The 18,041-nt window shown below is 34.0% G+C and overlaps 2 protein-coding genes across 2 annotated transcripts in view; both read right to left on the bottom strand.

The window, feature by feature from the left end:
• The window catches only part of LOC114329730 (uncharacterized), a 909,636-nt gene that overhangs the window by 253,298 nt on the left and 638,297 nt on the right, over positions 1-18,041 (bottom strand). The window lies entirely within an intron of this gene.
• LOC126891178 (uncharacterized) lies at positions 610-12,207 on the bottom strand. Its single transcript, XM_050660362.1, has 2 exons — positions 10,152-12,207; positions 610-713 (listed from the first exon to the last, which is right to left on the bottom strand). The coding sequence occupies exons 1-2, from the start codon at positions 12,205-12,207 to the stop codon at positions 610-612; spliced, it is 2,160 nt and encodes a 719-aa protein (XP_050516319.1).

The raw sequence follows: 18,041 nt of genomic DNA, 5'->3' as shown, positions 1-18,041 counted from the left end.
CAAAGTAACCCCGCTTTACGGTATTAAAAAAATTTGTTTTGTTTCTCATTTGGAAGTGTATTTCTCGAGATATTAGACCGTTTCTATAATTTACCCATGGTATCAGAATAAATCGTTTTTCCCAATTATAGCGCCATCTATCCACAGTTCGAAAAAATGTCTTAAATAAAAGTTGCTTACTTTTACGCAACGAATCCAAATCTGCAAGAAAATCTAGGGGTTTCTATTTGAGATTTTAAAGTTACTCCCCACCCCACCTCCAGGGGGTGTAGTGGAGGTTGGTGTTTGGAGTCATTGGATAGATTTTTGAAAATGATTGAACACGTATTTTTCAGTTTTTCGATCCGATGTTCAGTTCGCGAAATATTCGACCGTTCCACTACTTTTGGGATACCTTGTAAAAATTTTATTAATTTTATACGAGGTATATAAAAAATATGAATTTCGATCAAGAGTAAACTACCTTTATAGTTCATAACATTTAAATTAGAATGATATAATTGCACATTAAAACATAATTATTAATAATTCTAAACTACTTTTCATAATAGAAATAAATATACAAAGTTTTCGTTATGACAATGCTCGTATTTTCAGCTTGTTTTTTTTTCAATCTTTCACACTCGTTCCCACTGTTTCGACGATCTGGCAATGTTGTATAGCCATAAAACAATATAAATTTGAGCTGCTGTTATTTATTACAGTTCTGTAACCTGAAAATAAGTAATAATTGATTTTCTTTGTTTGCGATATCATGAATGGTTAAACGAGTGATTTATAGAGATTTTGTGACCAGTGTGGATATCCAAACATATAAAATTTATGAATAATATTTGTCAACTTCGGCCTGACTGACTTGACTCCATAGACAGTTTTAGATTTATAGTCCAATATTGAAAATCATTGATTTATATGTTCTAGTTAGTTGGCCTATGTAATTTAAAAAATCTTTCTTTAAGATATTAGATTTTGTATTTGTTTAATAAATTTTGGTACTAAAAACTTCTTTTTCTTCTTCTTTTTTATAGATATGGTTCTGTCTTTCTACCTGAAAGACAACGAAACATGAAGTTGTCGTTCCACCGTTTTAGTGGTCTTCCCACTGATTGTTTTCCTATCGATTAACCATCTCTCGCCATCCTTACTACCATATTTGTTGTCATTCGGCTTGTTTAGTCGTTCCATTCTTCTCTTTTTGTTTCTTGCCCAGTTATTAATAATGTTCACCTTGAACTTCCTCCGTATATCTGTACTTCTAGCTCTGTCTCACAGTGCCTTACTATCGATTTTTCGAAGGGTTTTCATCTATGCTGTTTGTAGAATTCTCTTTGTTCTCTCTGTATCAGGTCGGGTTCCTGCCTCGTAACACCATTATTATTATGGTAACTCTTTTGTAAATTCTGCCTTTCATTTCTTTTGCTATATTTTTATTTTTCCATATTGTTTCATTCGGGCAACCTGCAACTCTGTTTGCTCTATTCACTTGATCTTCCACTTCTGTTTCGAGCTTTCTGTGGCTAGATAAGGTGATGAATACACATTTATACTCCATCACTTGTTCTATTATCTGACTTTCTAGCTCTAATTTATATCTTAGTAGATTTGCTGTTATAACCATGCATTTTCTCTTTTGTGGAAAATTAGCATGTTCAATTTTCTGGCGATTATATTAAATTGGTGCAGCATACGTTGTAAATCATATTCACTTTGAGAGATTGGTATTGCATACCTTGCATACCAGATTATTGTAAGTTATTTTTCTCTCATTTTTGTATCCTTTTTTTAGTTCTTACCTTTTTATTATTTCATCCCTTATCAGGTTGAACAACAGAGGATTCAGGGAATCCCCCAATTCTTATCCCATTGCCAGATTTAATTGGGTCAGTTAGTTTTTCTTCTACTGTTACTTTTATTATGTTGTTCGGGTATACAGGATGTAACAAAAATACAGGTCATGAATTACATCACATATTCTGGGAACAAAAATAGTTCGAATGAACGTACCTTACCTTAGTACTAATATGCACATTAAAAAAGTTACAGCTCTTTGAAGTTACAAAATAAAAATCGATTTTTTCAAATATATCGAAAACTATTAGAGATTTTTTAACGAAAATGGATAATTTTATGGCAGGAAAATCTTAAAGAAAAATTATAGTGAAATTTGTGCACCCCATAAAAATTTTATGGGGGTTTTGTTCCCTTAAACCCCCCCAAACTTTTGTGGACGTTCCAATTAAATTATTATTGTGGTACCATTAGTTAAATTCAATATTTTTAAAACTTTTTTCGCTCTTATTATTTTTTCGATCAGGCAGTTTTTATCGAGTTGCGGCTTCTTTTTTAATATGTTTACATACAAATTTTTTGGGGGTTTTGTTACTCTAAACCCCCCAAATGTTTGTGTACGTTCCAATTAAAGTATTACTGCGATACCGTTATCTAAACACAGTGTTTTTAAAATTTTTTGCCTCTTTGTATTTTTACAACAAGGCACCTTTTATCGAGATGTGGCTTCTTTTTTTATATGGTTCAAAATATACCTAAAAATGTAAATCATAAATAAATTTTCATATTATTACTAAGTCTCCATAATCGTACTTAAACATATACAAATATGTAGTGGATTTGACAAATATTCAAAATATCTCGATAAAAACTCGACTTTTCGAAAAAGTACTAAGAGGCAAAAAACTTTTTAAAACATTGTGTTTAACTAATGGTACTACAATAATAATTAAATTGGAACGTACACAAAAGTTTGGGGGGTTTAAAGAACAAAACCCCCATAAAACTTTTACGGGGTGTCTAAAATTCACTGTAATTTTTTCTTAAGATACTACTGCCGTAAGAATGCCACATGTCCATTTTCAATAAAATATCATAAATAGTTTTCGATATATGGAAAAAAATCGATTTCTATTTTGTAACTTCAAAGGGCTGTAACTTTTTTTATGTGCACATTTGTACTAAGGTAAGTTAGGTTCAATTGAACTATGTTTGGTCCCAGAATATGTGATTAAATTTATGACCTGTATTTTTGTTACACCCTGTATATTGTACTAAAAGCTTTGATTATTTTGACTAAATGTTAATAGTCTGTCAGCATTAATCTATCCCATCGTTACTTTTCGCCTTTAATATATTTTATCGCCACCCGTCACCAAAGTCATTCATTATTGTACTCATTTGCGCTCATTTGCGGCAGTAAAGTAACACTTTATTGTACTGAAAGAAGAATTTTACTTTACCTGCCGCGATTAATCAAATTAACCGAGATTGAATGTAAGTGGTCGATGGCAGTAATCGAATGGCGAATATTTGAGTGAACTTTAAATTTATTTACTTTAATTACTAAAAATATTGTACACAATTGGCGATATTTTCAATAAAATTTATGTCAAAAAGGAAAATTCCGTAGTATTTTGTAATTATATTCATATAAAATAAATTAAAACTTTACCGATTTAGTAATTATTCAATATTGATAACTATCGATTAAAAATCGAAAGCGGCCATCTTGCAAAAGTTATCTGTCATCACTGTCATGAAATTATTATGACGTCTAAAATTTAAAAAGTTTTTAAATTGTAAATTGTAAGTGCTAAAACCAATATCAAATTCTTGGTGATAAAATTTTGTATGCACCACGTCAGTAAAGACCCTTTATAGAACTCGTCTGTTATTCGTCTCGCTAGGTAGTCTCGCTCTGCTCATAATATCAGAATCGTTCGATAAAGAGTAACTTTACTGACTTGGTACATAAATAACTATTAAATTTATTTGAGCCTACTTGACAGTATAATAATAAATAGGTAATTTAATTTGCACATGGAAAACAGCAAATTCTATATCGAATCTGTATTCTACTACTATCTTATAATATATCGTTACAAACCAATGTCCATTGTTTCTATGACTTCTAGAGTGACTCTTCAGCGACCATTAGACACTCTTCTATCCAGATATACCCTACATAGATGGTACTGTATTATGTGTTCAACTACACTCGCGTGCAAAAAAAATCGATCCACTGAAAATTTGGTCATTTTGATGTCTCGAATTTCCTAAACCTGTTGTCCGATTTAACTGATTATTTTACCACGTTATAGCCTTAATCATTAACAATATCGCTGTAATAATATTGTTGCTAGACAGGTAAACTGTCATTGTATACCAGGTGTGCGAATCAAGCTGTACTTTTTTTCAAAGTTCGCATCACACTGTGGACTATTCTAGCATTTATAAAATACTGAAATTAAAAACCAACTATAGCCCAGGTTTTCTTAACATTCTGTTTTTAGATTCACTCACTTATGTTGGATAATAAAAAAGTTAGGTACTTTAATAACTGGCCATGTTCGTCATCAGTACAGGATGTTTCTAAATAAGTGCGACATATTTTAAGGGGTAATTCTACACGAGAAAGTAATGACAGTTTGCTTTATAAAATTATATGTCCGCAAACGCTTCCTTTCGGAGATACGGGATGTTCAATTTTTTTTACAAACAGACGATTTATTTATTGCTTTAAAATCAGTTGAGATATGCAAATCAAATTTGGTGCGTTTTAAGACGTAGTTATTGCACATTTTTTGACATACAATTAAGAATTTAAAATTTACTATTGGCGTGCAAACGGGTATTATGACCGATCATATTACCCGTATCCACGCCAATGGTGAATATAAAATTCTTAATTGTATGTCAAAAAATGTGCAATAACTACGTCTTAAAACCCACCAAATTTTATTTGCTTATCTTAACTGGTTTTAAAGCAATAAATAATTAGCCAGTTTGTAAAAAAAAATTAAACGTCCCGTATATCGGAAACGAAGCGTTTGCGGACATATATTATGATTATAAATTAAACTGTCATTATTTTCTCATGCAAAATTACCCCTTAAAATTTGTCGCGCTTATTTAGAAACACCCTGTACTGATAACGAACATGGTCAGTTGTTAAAATGCCTAACTTTTTTATTGTCCATCGTAAGCGAATGAATCACAAAACAAAATGTTAAGAGCCTGTAATATATAGCCTCAGGTTTTTTTAAACATTTTGTTGCGTTTAAATTTCAGTATTTTATAAATGCTAGGATAGTCCACAGGGTGATGCGAACTTTGAGGAAAAAACACAGTTTGATTCCTACACCCGGTATACAATGACAGTTTACCTGTCTAGTAACAATATTATTAAAGCGATATTGTTAATGAATAAGGCTATAACATGGTAAAAATATCACTTAAATCGGCTTAGGAAATCAGGCTTAGGAAATTCGAGATATTAAAAATAACCAAATTTTTAGTGGTTTTTTTGCACCTGAGATCTCTTTCATAGCGCCAGAATTATTGCAAGCCCAGAAAAACTATATGCATGTGGAACAAAACAGCGCAGTTGAACAAATCTAACATAGGCAGCCAAAGCTGTTGGTTTATCTGAGATGCATTATAGTAAGCTACAGTATTCTGGATTTATTTTATTTTCAAATTCTTAATCTTTCTATTCCTAATTTTCTTAAAAAGTAGTCATTCCGGACGGTCCCTGGATATCGAAGTATAAATTACGAGGTATTGTATGTACAATTAAACTGAGTGTCGATCATATGGATGTGCCGTTTATTACGGAAGCACAGTTTTCCGCCACCGAATCTATCAGACCAGGAGCACAGGTATAAAAGGTAAAAGTTTATACCTTGCAGAAGATTGTGATAATCTTTTTACTTGAGTGTGACATGAAATATTTTTCCAGTAGACTTCAGTAATCTCCGTTTCTTCTTTTCGAAAATGGTTCTCCTTTTTGAGGTAGAATGGTCCTAGTCCGATAAGAGGAGAACTAGCTCCTGTAGTAACACTATCACCAATCTTATTATCACTAAATTCATTTATGCCTTTATACTTATAACTAAGTTTTTTTGTTGTGTTTAGCTGGTTTTTTGAGGGACTGTTTCTGTTACAATCTGTTACAAGTTTCTAGTAGGTGAATCACTGAAGGTTTTCACCTCCGATTTCGTTGAACCTTCATCGATTTTCATGAAAATTGGTGAGCAATTAGATGATACTTCAAGGAACAAAGGTGACATGATGCCAACTTGCGCTTTTACCCTGTGGGTGGATGCCACCCATTCTCGAGGGTGAAATTTTTTTTATTAAAAATAATACTAGAAATCGATAGAGGGGCAATAAAAAAATGCATTTTTTAAAGCTGTTTTTCACGTATTACTCAAAAACTATAAGCTTTTATAAAAAAGCTATTATTACCAAAATTAAATATAAAAAATTTAATACACTCCCCACTTAAAGAACTAAGCTAATGTTATTTCAAAGTGAGTTATGGGTAATTGAATGTATATTTTTTTCAACGAGTACTCAAATCTAAGTATTCAAGCTTACATAACGGGAAAACGATGCATTTTATAGAATATACTTTTTAAACACTTCTTGTCAAAGTACTTCGGAATACCTATCAAATGAGCTCCAGTAAAAGTTAATATCATCAAAATTAAGCAAGTTATGATGAAAATAAGAGAACCCTTTCGATTTTTTTAGGAAAAAGTGAAAAATAAAACATACGCCATTTCTACAAAAATTAAAATTTGTAGTAATCGTTACAAGAATTTCTTTAGGTTAACAAAGTTAATGATTTCAATAATTTTGACCGGTTTAAAATGCATATTTTTGAAAAAAAGATATAATTAAAAAAAATCAGAATTTTCCAAATGATCGTACTGAATAAAGTTGGGCTGGAGCTGGACTGTATATTAGGTGTGGTTTTCTTTTTTGTGTTTCCAATGGTTTTAAATAATGTTATACTGATTTACATCTACTAATTGAACATATATTATAGAAAATTTACAAAACCAGTATATGAAACAAAAATGTCTCTTACATTAAACATTAAAATTGCTAAGGCAACAAAATACAAATCTTCTTCTATTCTTCTTTCAAATTCTTGAAGGTGGGCTAAAAGGAAAACTGTACATACCCCCCACCTTGAAAGAAAGTCTTTCAACATTAAGTTGCAGCCAAAGGAAGAAGGCACAAATTGGCTACGGCTCTTTTTATATTTCCTCTGGAAGTGCGTAGGGACGCCACTCGTGCTACGCCATCAGAACCAGTATGGAGGTGGGTAACTCGTCCTAACGTCCATTGCATAGGACCTTGATGAGGTTCTTTAAGAAGAACAAGATCATTGATCTTTAATTTAAATTTATTTTCCTTCCATTTTTGCCTGGACTGCAATTCAGATAAATACTCCAATGACCATCTCTGCCACAAGTGCTGTCGAAGCTGTTGAAGTCTTTTGAAATGGTCCAGCCGATTAACGTTAATTTCTGTGAAGTTCTTCTCAGGTATAGAGGTAAGAGGTCTTCCAATTAAGAAATGTGAAGGTGTGAGGCAGGAAAAGACGTCAGGATCGGAAGAAAGAGGAGTAAGAGGTCGTGAATTTAAAATTGACTCAACTTGAACTAGAATTGTTTGAAAATCTTCATATACCAGAAGAGCTTCGGAGAGGACACGCTTTAAATGTCCTTTTATGGACTTTACACCAGCCTCCCAAATACCACCGAAATGAGGGGAGTAAGCAGGAATAAAATGCCAAGCAATCCCTTGGGAGGCACAAGAGGAAGATATATTTTCATTATTAATATTTAAAAATTTTCCAAGTTCCAAAAGATGATTGTTGGCACCTACAAAGGTAGTACCATTGTCTGAGTAAAGAGCTTGGGGTTTTCCCCATCTGGAAATAAATCGTTTCAAAGCTGCTATGAAGGCAATACTTGTCAGGTCAGTAACGATTTCTAGGTGAACCGCCTTCGATGAGAGGCAGATAAATAGGCTAATATAAGCCTTATAAGTTTTAAATCCGCGACCGCGTCTGTCTTTTAAAACAAAAGGTCCCGCATAGTCAACTCCAGTATTAATAAAGGGAAGGTATGGAGTCACTCTTACTTCTGGGAGATTTCCCATAAGGGGAAAGTTGGAAACGGGTCGAGCCTTAAAACAAATAAAACAGCGATGAACTACCTGACGGGCCAAAGCCTTGCCGTGTATTGGCCAATAGGTTTCGCGAATTGAATAAAACAATTGTTGACGACCGGCATGCATTAGCCTCAGGTGCTCATGTTCAAATAATAATTTGGAAAGACGATGCTTTGGAGAAATTATGATAGGATGTTTCTTATCATATGAGTAAGAAGATTGATGTAATCTACCCCCCACCCTGAGTAATCCACTTGCATCAAGAAAAGGATTCAAAGATAACAGTTTGCTGTTAGATGGGAGAGTTTTTCCATTCAACAAGCTAAAATATTCAGTATAAAATGATTCACGTTGAGAGAATTTGACTAAAATACTTAGAGCTAAATCAAGCTCTTCTACAGAAAGAGCTCCAGATTTCATCTGCTGGGCCTTAAACACAGCAGATGAGTTATGAATGAATCTCAAACAGTAGGCAAACGAACGCTTTAAACGACCAATTCTAGAATATCTATCAAAGGGAAATTTAAAACTTTCTACAGACACCATTGAAATTATTTTTGCTTGCTTAATTTCAAGTTTAGTTTTCAATTCTAAGGGTGTAAATGGCCATTCTTCAATAGATTTCAACAGAAATTCGGGGCCATGCCACCATAAATTACATGGTATGAGATTAGAGGGATTGATTCCCCTAGAAATAAAATCTGCGGGATTCTTGTTCGTGCTTACATGTCGCCAGGAAAAATTGCTGGTGAGAGATTGAATCTCTGACACCCTGTTAGCTACGAATGTTTGTAATAAATGAGGTGACGTTTGAATCCATGAAAGGGCTACAGTTGAGTCAGACCAAAGAAAAATATTATGAATATTAATCGATAAAGATTCAAGAACTTTCTTTAATAATCTGCTCAAAATCAGGGCAGAACATAGTTCAAGACGAGGTATTGTTACCCTTTTCAAAGGTGCCACCCTAGATTTGGCGCAGAGCAATTCGATTTGAACCTTTCCAAATGCATTAATAGAGCGAACGTAAATGCATGAGCCATAAGCAAGTTCAGATGCATCACAGAAACCGTGAAGTTCATTTAGGAGAGAATCATGTAACTTGACGTTACGAGGTACCTCAAGATCATTTAATTTAAGCAGTTGCTTCCGAAAGGTCATCCATTCAGTATAAATTTGTGAAGGTACTGACTCATCCCAACTTAAGTTCTCTAACCACAATTGTTGCATTAACACTTTGGCCTTGATAATAACTGGACTTAAGAGTCCTAACGGATCAAAAATACTGGCAATACTTGAAAGTATCGTGCGCTTCGTTATCACACTAGAAAAAACTTCGGAAGAAATAGTATATTTGAGCGAATCGGAGCTTTGAAGCCAATGAAGACCCAAAGCTTTCGTCCCATTATTGGAACCAAAGGTATATGTAGTGTCCTGAGATTCAATAATTTGTTTGATGCCTTTTAGAACCAAGACTTCATTGGATACCCATTTACGAAGAGGAAAACAACCTTTAGCTAAAATGGCTACGATTTGGTTACAATGCAAGATAAGTTCAGAAATGGAATCGGAGCCAGTTAGCAGATCATCCACATAGAAATCATTAGCTATAATTTTAGATGCTTCAGGATACTCATTTAAGTGTTCCTTAGAAAGTTGTATTAAACATCGAGTAGCTAAAAAACTTGCCGAAGCAGTACCATAGGTCACAGTATTCAGACAAAAAGTTTGCAAAGGTTGGGACGGATCTGATCGCCAAACTATTTGCTGAAGGTTTCTTTGAGAAGGATCGATTAAGATTTGACGGTACATTTTTGCAATATCAGCGGATACCACATAAGAATGTTGTCTAAATCTCAGAATTATTGCAACTAAATCATTTTGAACTACTGGACCTACCATTTGTAAATCATTCAATGAAACTCCAGATGTAGTGGGTGACGAACCATTGAATACAACTCGAAGTTTTGTAGTTAGGCTATCTTCTTTTTCCACTCCATGATGAGGAAAATAGAAATTAACTAGAGACTCATTATTACATGGAGACATGTGACCCATAGATAAGTATTCGTTCATAAAATCGGAATATTTTTCCTTTAACATAGGATTCTTTTGAAACTTACGCTCAAGAGACATAAATTTACTTCTAGCAATAGATTTTGACTCACCTAATTGATCAAGAGATTCCTTAAAAGGAATTGTTACGATAAACCTGCCATTTTTGTCCCTCTTATGAAATGACTGAAAATGTTCCTCGCAAGAGATTTCTTCCCTCGAACGTGGGGAAGAAGTAGAAATTTCCTCTATTTCCCAAAAGCGAGATAAATCGTTTACATCAGATAACCGGGAAACATTACAGATTGTCCGGTTAGACGCAGTTTGAGCAATAGGGCCAGAAACAATCCATCCTAATCTCGTTTTCTGCAAGATGGGACCAACGCGATTTAGTTTTATCTGTCCTACACACAGCAAGTTATAAAATAGACCTGCTCCAATTAACAAATCTATCGATGAGTTAATATGAAAGTTAGGGTCAGATAGCTGAATATTAGAAGGAATTCGTAAGGAAGATATATCAACATTACAACCAGGGAGCTGATCACATATTGAGTTAGTAATTAGACAATTGATAGAACTTTTGAACGAGGAATAGCAAGAACCAATTCGTAAATTACAATTGTATTTTAAATTCGAGGAAACTTGACCAAAGCCAGATACTGATACATTCAAACGGTTTTTTGCTATTCCCAATTTATCAAAAAAACTAGATACAATATAATTTGATTGTGAAGCACTATCCAGGAGGGCACGACATTTGTGCGCAACTCCTGCGCTATCAAAGACATTCACTAGAACTGTCGATAACAGAACAGACTTGTATTTTGGAACATAGTTAGATAGGGTTTGAGTGTTGTGTACAGTCGAGTCAGATTGAATATTCGAAGATGACTGCACTGGATTGGAATATGAAGTTAAGTTATTTGAGTTGTCCGTATTGATATGCAAGAGAGAATGATGCTTTTTACCACATTTAGTACACTTTCCGTACTTACAATTTAAATTAATGTGGCCTGAATGTAGGCAATTGAAACATAATTTAAGCCTTTTAACATTTTCGGCCCGATCAGAAATACTTAAATGATTGAAATCGGGACACAGACTTATTTTATGATTGATGGATTTGCAGAAAGCACAAGAAGTTTGGGTGGCTACTAGAGCTCTTGAGGATTTCTTATCGGAACCGAATCGTTCTTTATTATTCTGTCCAAGGTTGGCATCAATTTTTTCCAAAACGTCAGCCTTACCTTTTAGAAAATTAATAAGATCCTTTAACGTTGCGTTTGAAGGTTTCTTAGATTCCCACTCCTGTGTGGTGTAGGAATCAAGTTTTTCTATTATAATAAATATAAGTAGGGTATCCCAAGTATCAACTGGTTGGTCCAATGATTTAAGTGACCTTAAATTACCTTGAAGTTCATCTATTAATTGCCTGATGCTTGATGCAGACGGCTTTGTGATTTTTGGGAGAGAAAAAAGACACTTGGTGTGATTGTATATTAATAAATCTTTGTTTGCAAATCTTTCACATAGCATTTTCCACGCGACTGAGAAATTATCCGAAGACACTGGCAAACTACTAATGACCTTTTCGGCAACACCGCTAAGAGAAGATTTCAAGTAGTGGAATTTTTGAATAGGATTTATATCTGAATTATCTAAGATTATTGACTGAAACGAATCTCTATACTCTAACCATTTCTCGTAGCTCCCGCTATATTTTACAAGTTGAAGAGTAGGTAATTTGATGTTACAATTGACGTTAGGTCGACTAGAAGGACCTGCTTGGGATTGAACATCGTTTTCTGAATTAATGTTATGAATAACTTCATTGGGATTGGACTTTGATAGCAGCGATCGTGTTTTAGTAATAATAGAGAAATAATCTTTTTCGAAGAGCTCTCTTTGGGACGCTTCCTCCTCTAAATCGTTCACATGACATTCAATTTCGGATTGAATTTCATCGAAATTATCTAATAAATCTACAGCTTTGTTTAATCTTAATTTGATTTCCTCATATGGAATATTATAACCATCGTTGGAAATATTGGACTCTACATCTGTGATATAATTTTTAAAAATTGTCAATTTAGATTTAAGCCCTGCTCTCTTTTTCTTGTACCTCTCAACGTTAGAAACTTGACTATGATTTTCAGTTTCGGACATTGTGACTTATTTTGAAGTAAAAAAGAAGAAAATAAAATATGATAATAATTCTATAACGAGAAATGTCACGTAAACTCACGTAAATGTCAGATAGTTTTGACAAACTAAATTAAATGCAGAATTGTCAAATATGAAGGATTGATATTAAAGAATTAGGTAATAAATTACAAAGTAACAACAAAAAATAATAACCAACTGGAAACTTAGGCGTCACGAGTGAATGATTAGACACTGTTACCTTAAATATCAAATAATCGATCAATAAAATAAACCAAATAAATATGAATAAATTTTATGACACTGGCGAATGATTAGACGCCGAAATTGTCAATGAAATAGGAAAATTAAATACAATTAAATTTTTATAACACTGGCGAATGACTATACGCCGAAATTGTTAATTTAATTATATTCAAAGTACAAATTCGAAAAATAACAAGTATGAGTCAATTCTTATTCAACAAGAAAGTGGACTATAAGAAAAGGAATATAAGTTCTGACCTTTTAACTTCAACGGCTAAAAGTCGGCTTTTCGTTATTTTTCTTATATGCGGTTCGAATAGGACCAATGTATAAAGTTGGGCTGGAGCTGGACTGTATATTAGGTGTGGTTTTCTTTTTTGTGTTTCCAATGGTTTTAAATAATGTTATACTGATTTACATCTACTAATTGAACATATATTATAGAAAATTTACAAAACCAGTATATGAAACAAAAATGTCTCTTACATTAAACATTAAAATTGCTAAGGCAACAAAATACAAATCTTCTTCTATTCTTCTTTCAAATTCTTGAAGGTGGGCTAAAAGGAAAACTGTACACGTACTTTTCATTTTCTTTTGATAATAACTCCAAAACTACTCAAGATACGTAAAAAATGATACATACTAAATTTTAGTTTTTTTTTTTGTTAAAAATACTTTACCTATTTTACTATTTCCGTAGAGTAGAAAATAACCGAGATAGAAACGTTTAAAATTTCAATTTTGCTGCGAGAACCATGTAACCGGGACCATTTAACCTTTTATTTTTAAAAAAGTAAGAGGTTTAAGAGACTAATTTCCGCGTTTTTAATAGCTCTTGGAATCAACTTTTAACTAGTTTTTGGATGAATTTGATATCTTAAAAATTAACGGAGTTATTTACAAAAATACAATAACATTTTTTGGAAAAATTTTTTAAAGATACATTTTGAAACATTTTTGGTGCATAAATTTTAATTATATCAACTTGTTCGAGGGCTTATTTGATAGATATTTCTATGGACTTTGACAAATGTTTAATAAGTTTATGTTATAGAATGCATCATTTTCCCGGTATTTAAGCTTGCATACTTAGATTTAGGTACTCGACGAAAGAAATATAGGTACATTCAATTACCTATAACTCACTTTAAGTTAACATTGAAAGGTTTTTCTAGTAAGGAGTTAATTTGATTTTTATTAGCCTCAATTTTGATAATAATAACTTTTTTGTAAAAACTTATAGTTTTTGAGTTATTTCTGAAAAATCGGTTAAAAACATGCATTTTTCTCACGAAAAATTAAAATCTTTGATCTTTAATAACTCAAAAAGTTTTGATTTATTTTAATAACTTTATATAACAAATTTTCCTTAAAATTTGTCCCTCTATCGAATTGTGGGGTTATTATTAATAAAATAATTTTCACCCCCGAGGAGGGGTGGCATCCACCCCCAGGGTAAAAGCGCAAGTAGGCACCATGTCACCTTTGTTCCTGGAGATATCCTCTAACCACTCACCAATTTTCATGCAAACCGATGGAGGTTCAACGAAATCGGAGGTAATAGCTCATATCCACCTTCAGTGACTGCACTATAGTGCTCCTTAGCTGTAAGAAACTATAACTATTTTGATCAGAGTAACACTATTTTTACTTCTATGGATATGTTTTGATCTTCCTCCTCCACATTACTTGAGCCCTTTTCAGGGCTTCGTGCCACTATAAGTATTGTAAGCTTGATGTCTCCATTGGTTGCAATCCTGTGCCAGATGGACGGTTTCATGTAAGGACTTTCCCACCAGAGCCTTAAATTGGTCTGCCCATCGTATCAGATATCTTCGGCTTTGTCTTAGGCCTTCTACCTTTCTTTCTACTACCAATAGTCTATGGTGCTCGATCTTCTGGCTATATCTTCTTCCAGAATTCCCATTTTTGGAAATACTGGTCCATGTTTCAGCTGAGGATACAGCAATAAAAAAAATAAGGCATCGACCAACATGAGCTTTGTTTTCTTTGCCATTGTTTGGTCTTTCCATAATTTACTTAATACAGCTATTGGCGTAAACATTGCTAGTTGCTAGTATACGCTTGGTTTCTGAGGAGTAATCTCCGTTGTTGGTTATCAGGGAGCTCAAGTATACAAATCTGTCTACAACTTCGAAATACGCCATTTAATGTATGTGAGGTAGATTATTATTTGCTCTCTCTCGATTACTCTTTTTATTTTCGTCCGAATTTTTTGCTTATCCGAGTTAGTCGTTCGGTGGTGGTAATCATGTCGACTTAATTCGCTGCTAGTATAAGTGTTTATCTGAGTATCTCAGGTCACTATTTTTTCTCCTTCCTAAAATGATTTCTCCATCTCATTCGACTAGTACTTTGCTCACTATTTATTCAGAATATAAGTTTTATATTAATATGCAACCCTATTTATGTAGTTCCTGTTTTGTTTTGAATGCATTTGAATATATTCCATGTACTTTACCTTTGGCTGAGTTTTTATACATACAAATTTCTTATGTGGTTAACTAGACAGGTCTTTCTCTCTTCAATCCTGACCCCCCGGAGGGAGTGTAGTGGTCGACGTGATGTCGTGTATTGTCCATGTCCAAAGATCTCTGTCTTTGGTCATTTCTTTTAACTCATGCATAGATCTTTTGCACATTCCTGTAATTTGATCGATCCATCTTGTTGGGGATCTTCCTCGTGATCTTCGGCCTTCAACATTTCCTTGTATAATGAGTCTTTCCATGTTTTCTGTGTTTGCTCTCATAACCTGTCGAAAGTATTTTAATTGTTGGAGATGGACTTTACTGGAGAGTCGTTGGCTAACTTTTACTTCCCTTAAAATTCAATTATTTGTTCTATGGTCGGTCCAAGGAATTCCCAGTATTTGTCTCCAACACAACATTTCAGTGGCGTCTATCTTTTTTCTTTCCGAATCCCTGAGGGTCCAAGATTCACATCCGTAGGTTAGCATTGGGAATATTAAGCAGTTGATCAACCTCATATTTAACGCTCTTGAAATTTGACAGTCTTTCCATATTGTGGTCACTTTTGCTGTGACGACTTTTGCTAGATCACATCTACGTTTTATTTCTTCCTGTAGTGACCCCGTGTTTGTGATGAATGATCCCAGATATAAATATGGGCTCACAACCGCAAACCGATCAATTGTGATTATGTGTGGATGATTGTTATGTAGTCTATCCACTATCATGGTCTTTGTCTTTGATATATTTAATTGCAGACCAAATATTTGACTTTCGTTTTCAACCAGTCGTATAAGATCAATCAGCTCTGCTTGACTATTTGCAAGAAGGGCTGTGTCATTTGCGAAACGTAGTTTGCTTATTTTATGACCATTTATTGAGATACCTTTTTCCCATCCTTCAAGTGCTCTTCTAATAATATGCTCTCCATATATATTGAATAATTGTGTAGATAGTATACATCCCTGTCTGACACCCCGTTCTAGATGAAATTCGTTTGAAAGTGTGTCAAGCACTTTAACTGATCCAGTAGTGTGTTCGTATAGTTCAGTTATAAGCGAAATAAGGTGTTGGGGTACACCTACTTCTTTTAGTATTCGTCATGAGTGTCTCCACTTGACCCTGTCGAACGCCTTACAATAATCTATAAGGCATATGCACAGTGAAATATTGAATTCCCTAGATTTTTCTATTATATGTCTTATATTCAACAGGTGTTCTCGAGTACCTCTACCTTTGGTAAATTCAGTTAGCTCTTGTGGAATTTCTCTTTGAAGGAAAGTTTTTAGTCTCTCATTGATTATATGTAGCATCATTTTACTGGCATGTGATATGAGCGAAATTGTTCTATAATTGTCGCGTTTATGGAAGCTGCCTTTTTTTATGAATTGTTGTTATTGTAGATTTTGTCCAGTCTTCAGGTTATTGTTTAGAATGCCATATTTGGTGACAGAGTAGATGAAGTAATTTTACGCCAGTTTCTTCTGTGGCTTTGAGCATTTCTGCTGTTACCATATTTGGACTTGGTGCTTTATTATACTTGAGCTTAATGATCGCGAGTCTTACTTCATTTTCAAGTATATCAGGTTCTTCTTCTGCCTCGTCAGAGATCAATCAATGTGTGGATTTGCGTGAAAGATTTGGTATGCTTTGTTGAAATGCTTACATTGAGTGTCCCTGTTTAGGATTTTTTCCTCTTCAGGGTTTGTAGTGGATGTGATATGTAGTCAAACATCAGACAATGGCCGCAAAAGCAAACAGTCCGAAAACACACTGGGGCAAGTGTGGTGGTCCTGGTATTCCTGGGTTATGCCGGACGGTGGTGGTCCAGAAGACTATCAGACAACAGAGAAGAAAGAATGATGGAGTTGGTGTTGGTTCCATTGACATATGTGTTTACTGTCTGTGCTTTGCCCTCGAGCAAGCTCCCTAGAAACCATTGTACGCCAACTGGCAAGCCAGCGGCCCTCGTCGACGGTCAGGAGGTGGCTTTTGAGCGCGGCGTGGACAGTGTGAGTTCGAATGTTGAAAATAGTTGCGGCTATTTTCTTGGGACGAACAGGTATAATTGTGTAATGAAGTTGGGAAACCGCAAAAAACCAACTTCTCCCTGTTCGGGCGTCAGAGATTTGGTTAACAGGTTCCTGGAGTTGATCATCTTTATATAAGTCCCTGCAATACGATCTCCATGTCTCTGCTATATCTTCTCTGTTTGTTCTCAGAGTTCCAGTGTTGTCTTCAATGGCCCAAGTTCTGGCTTTGAAGCCTCTTGTTAAGTAGCGTATTTTTCTAAATAGATCTCTCGGCTGATTATTCTGATCATGTCTCTCAATTTCTTTGCATATACTTTGATAATACAGTTTTTTATCTCTCTTGCATCTTCGTCTTATTTCTTTATTGAGGTTTCTTAAACTAGTTTTTTCCCTTTCACTATGTACACCACACCACTTAGACATCAATTAGACAGGTATAGTCCGTCCGCTATAACTTTTCCCATGCGTCACGATTCATTTTCAAACAAATTAAGTCAAAACATAAAGTGAAATGTACGTCGATGTATATTTGACTTAATTTGTTTGAAAATTTTTTGCTCAATTAGAAATCCAATGAAATCAATTAATTTGTGGTCATCTGATTGAATACAACCAATAAAACCAACATTATACTGAAAACAGATCCCATGGGCTGTTTTCACTCAATCATGTAGCTATGGATACCTACATTTCGTTTCATTTCGATTTTGACATTTCAAATATTCAATATTTCAAAATGTCACGATTTAATTGTAATACTGATGAGAATATTAATGAAATTATCGAATAAATATACCAAAGAATACTGTTTACAGTAAAAAATTTGTATGGAAAGCGTTTATGGACTTTTGCAATGATAGAAAATATGAATCAGATGGAAATCGGACGGTGGAAGAATTGTTAATTGCACATTTAAATAAATTGTTTCTGCTCTGTATTTTTTTTTCATAACCAGCAAAAAATTTTCTATCCGAATAACCCTCGAACATTGATAAATGCTCAAAATTTTTTTAACAACTTTCTCAAGCTTGTTGCTTACAGGCAACAGACCTCCGCCTACGGCGTT

Source organism: Diabrotica virgifera, chromosome 1, assembly GCF_917563875.1.
Source record: "Diabrotica virgifera virgifera chromosome 1, PGI_DIABVI_V3a".
NCBI lineage: Eukaryota > Metazoa > Arthropoda > Insecta > Coleoptera > Chrysomelidae > Diabrotica > Diabrotica virgifera.
This window is presented reverse-complemented; position numbering and strand designations above follow the sequence as displayed.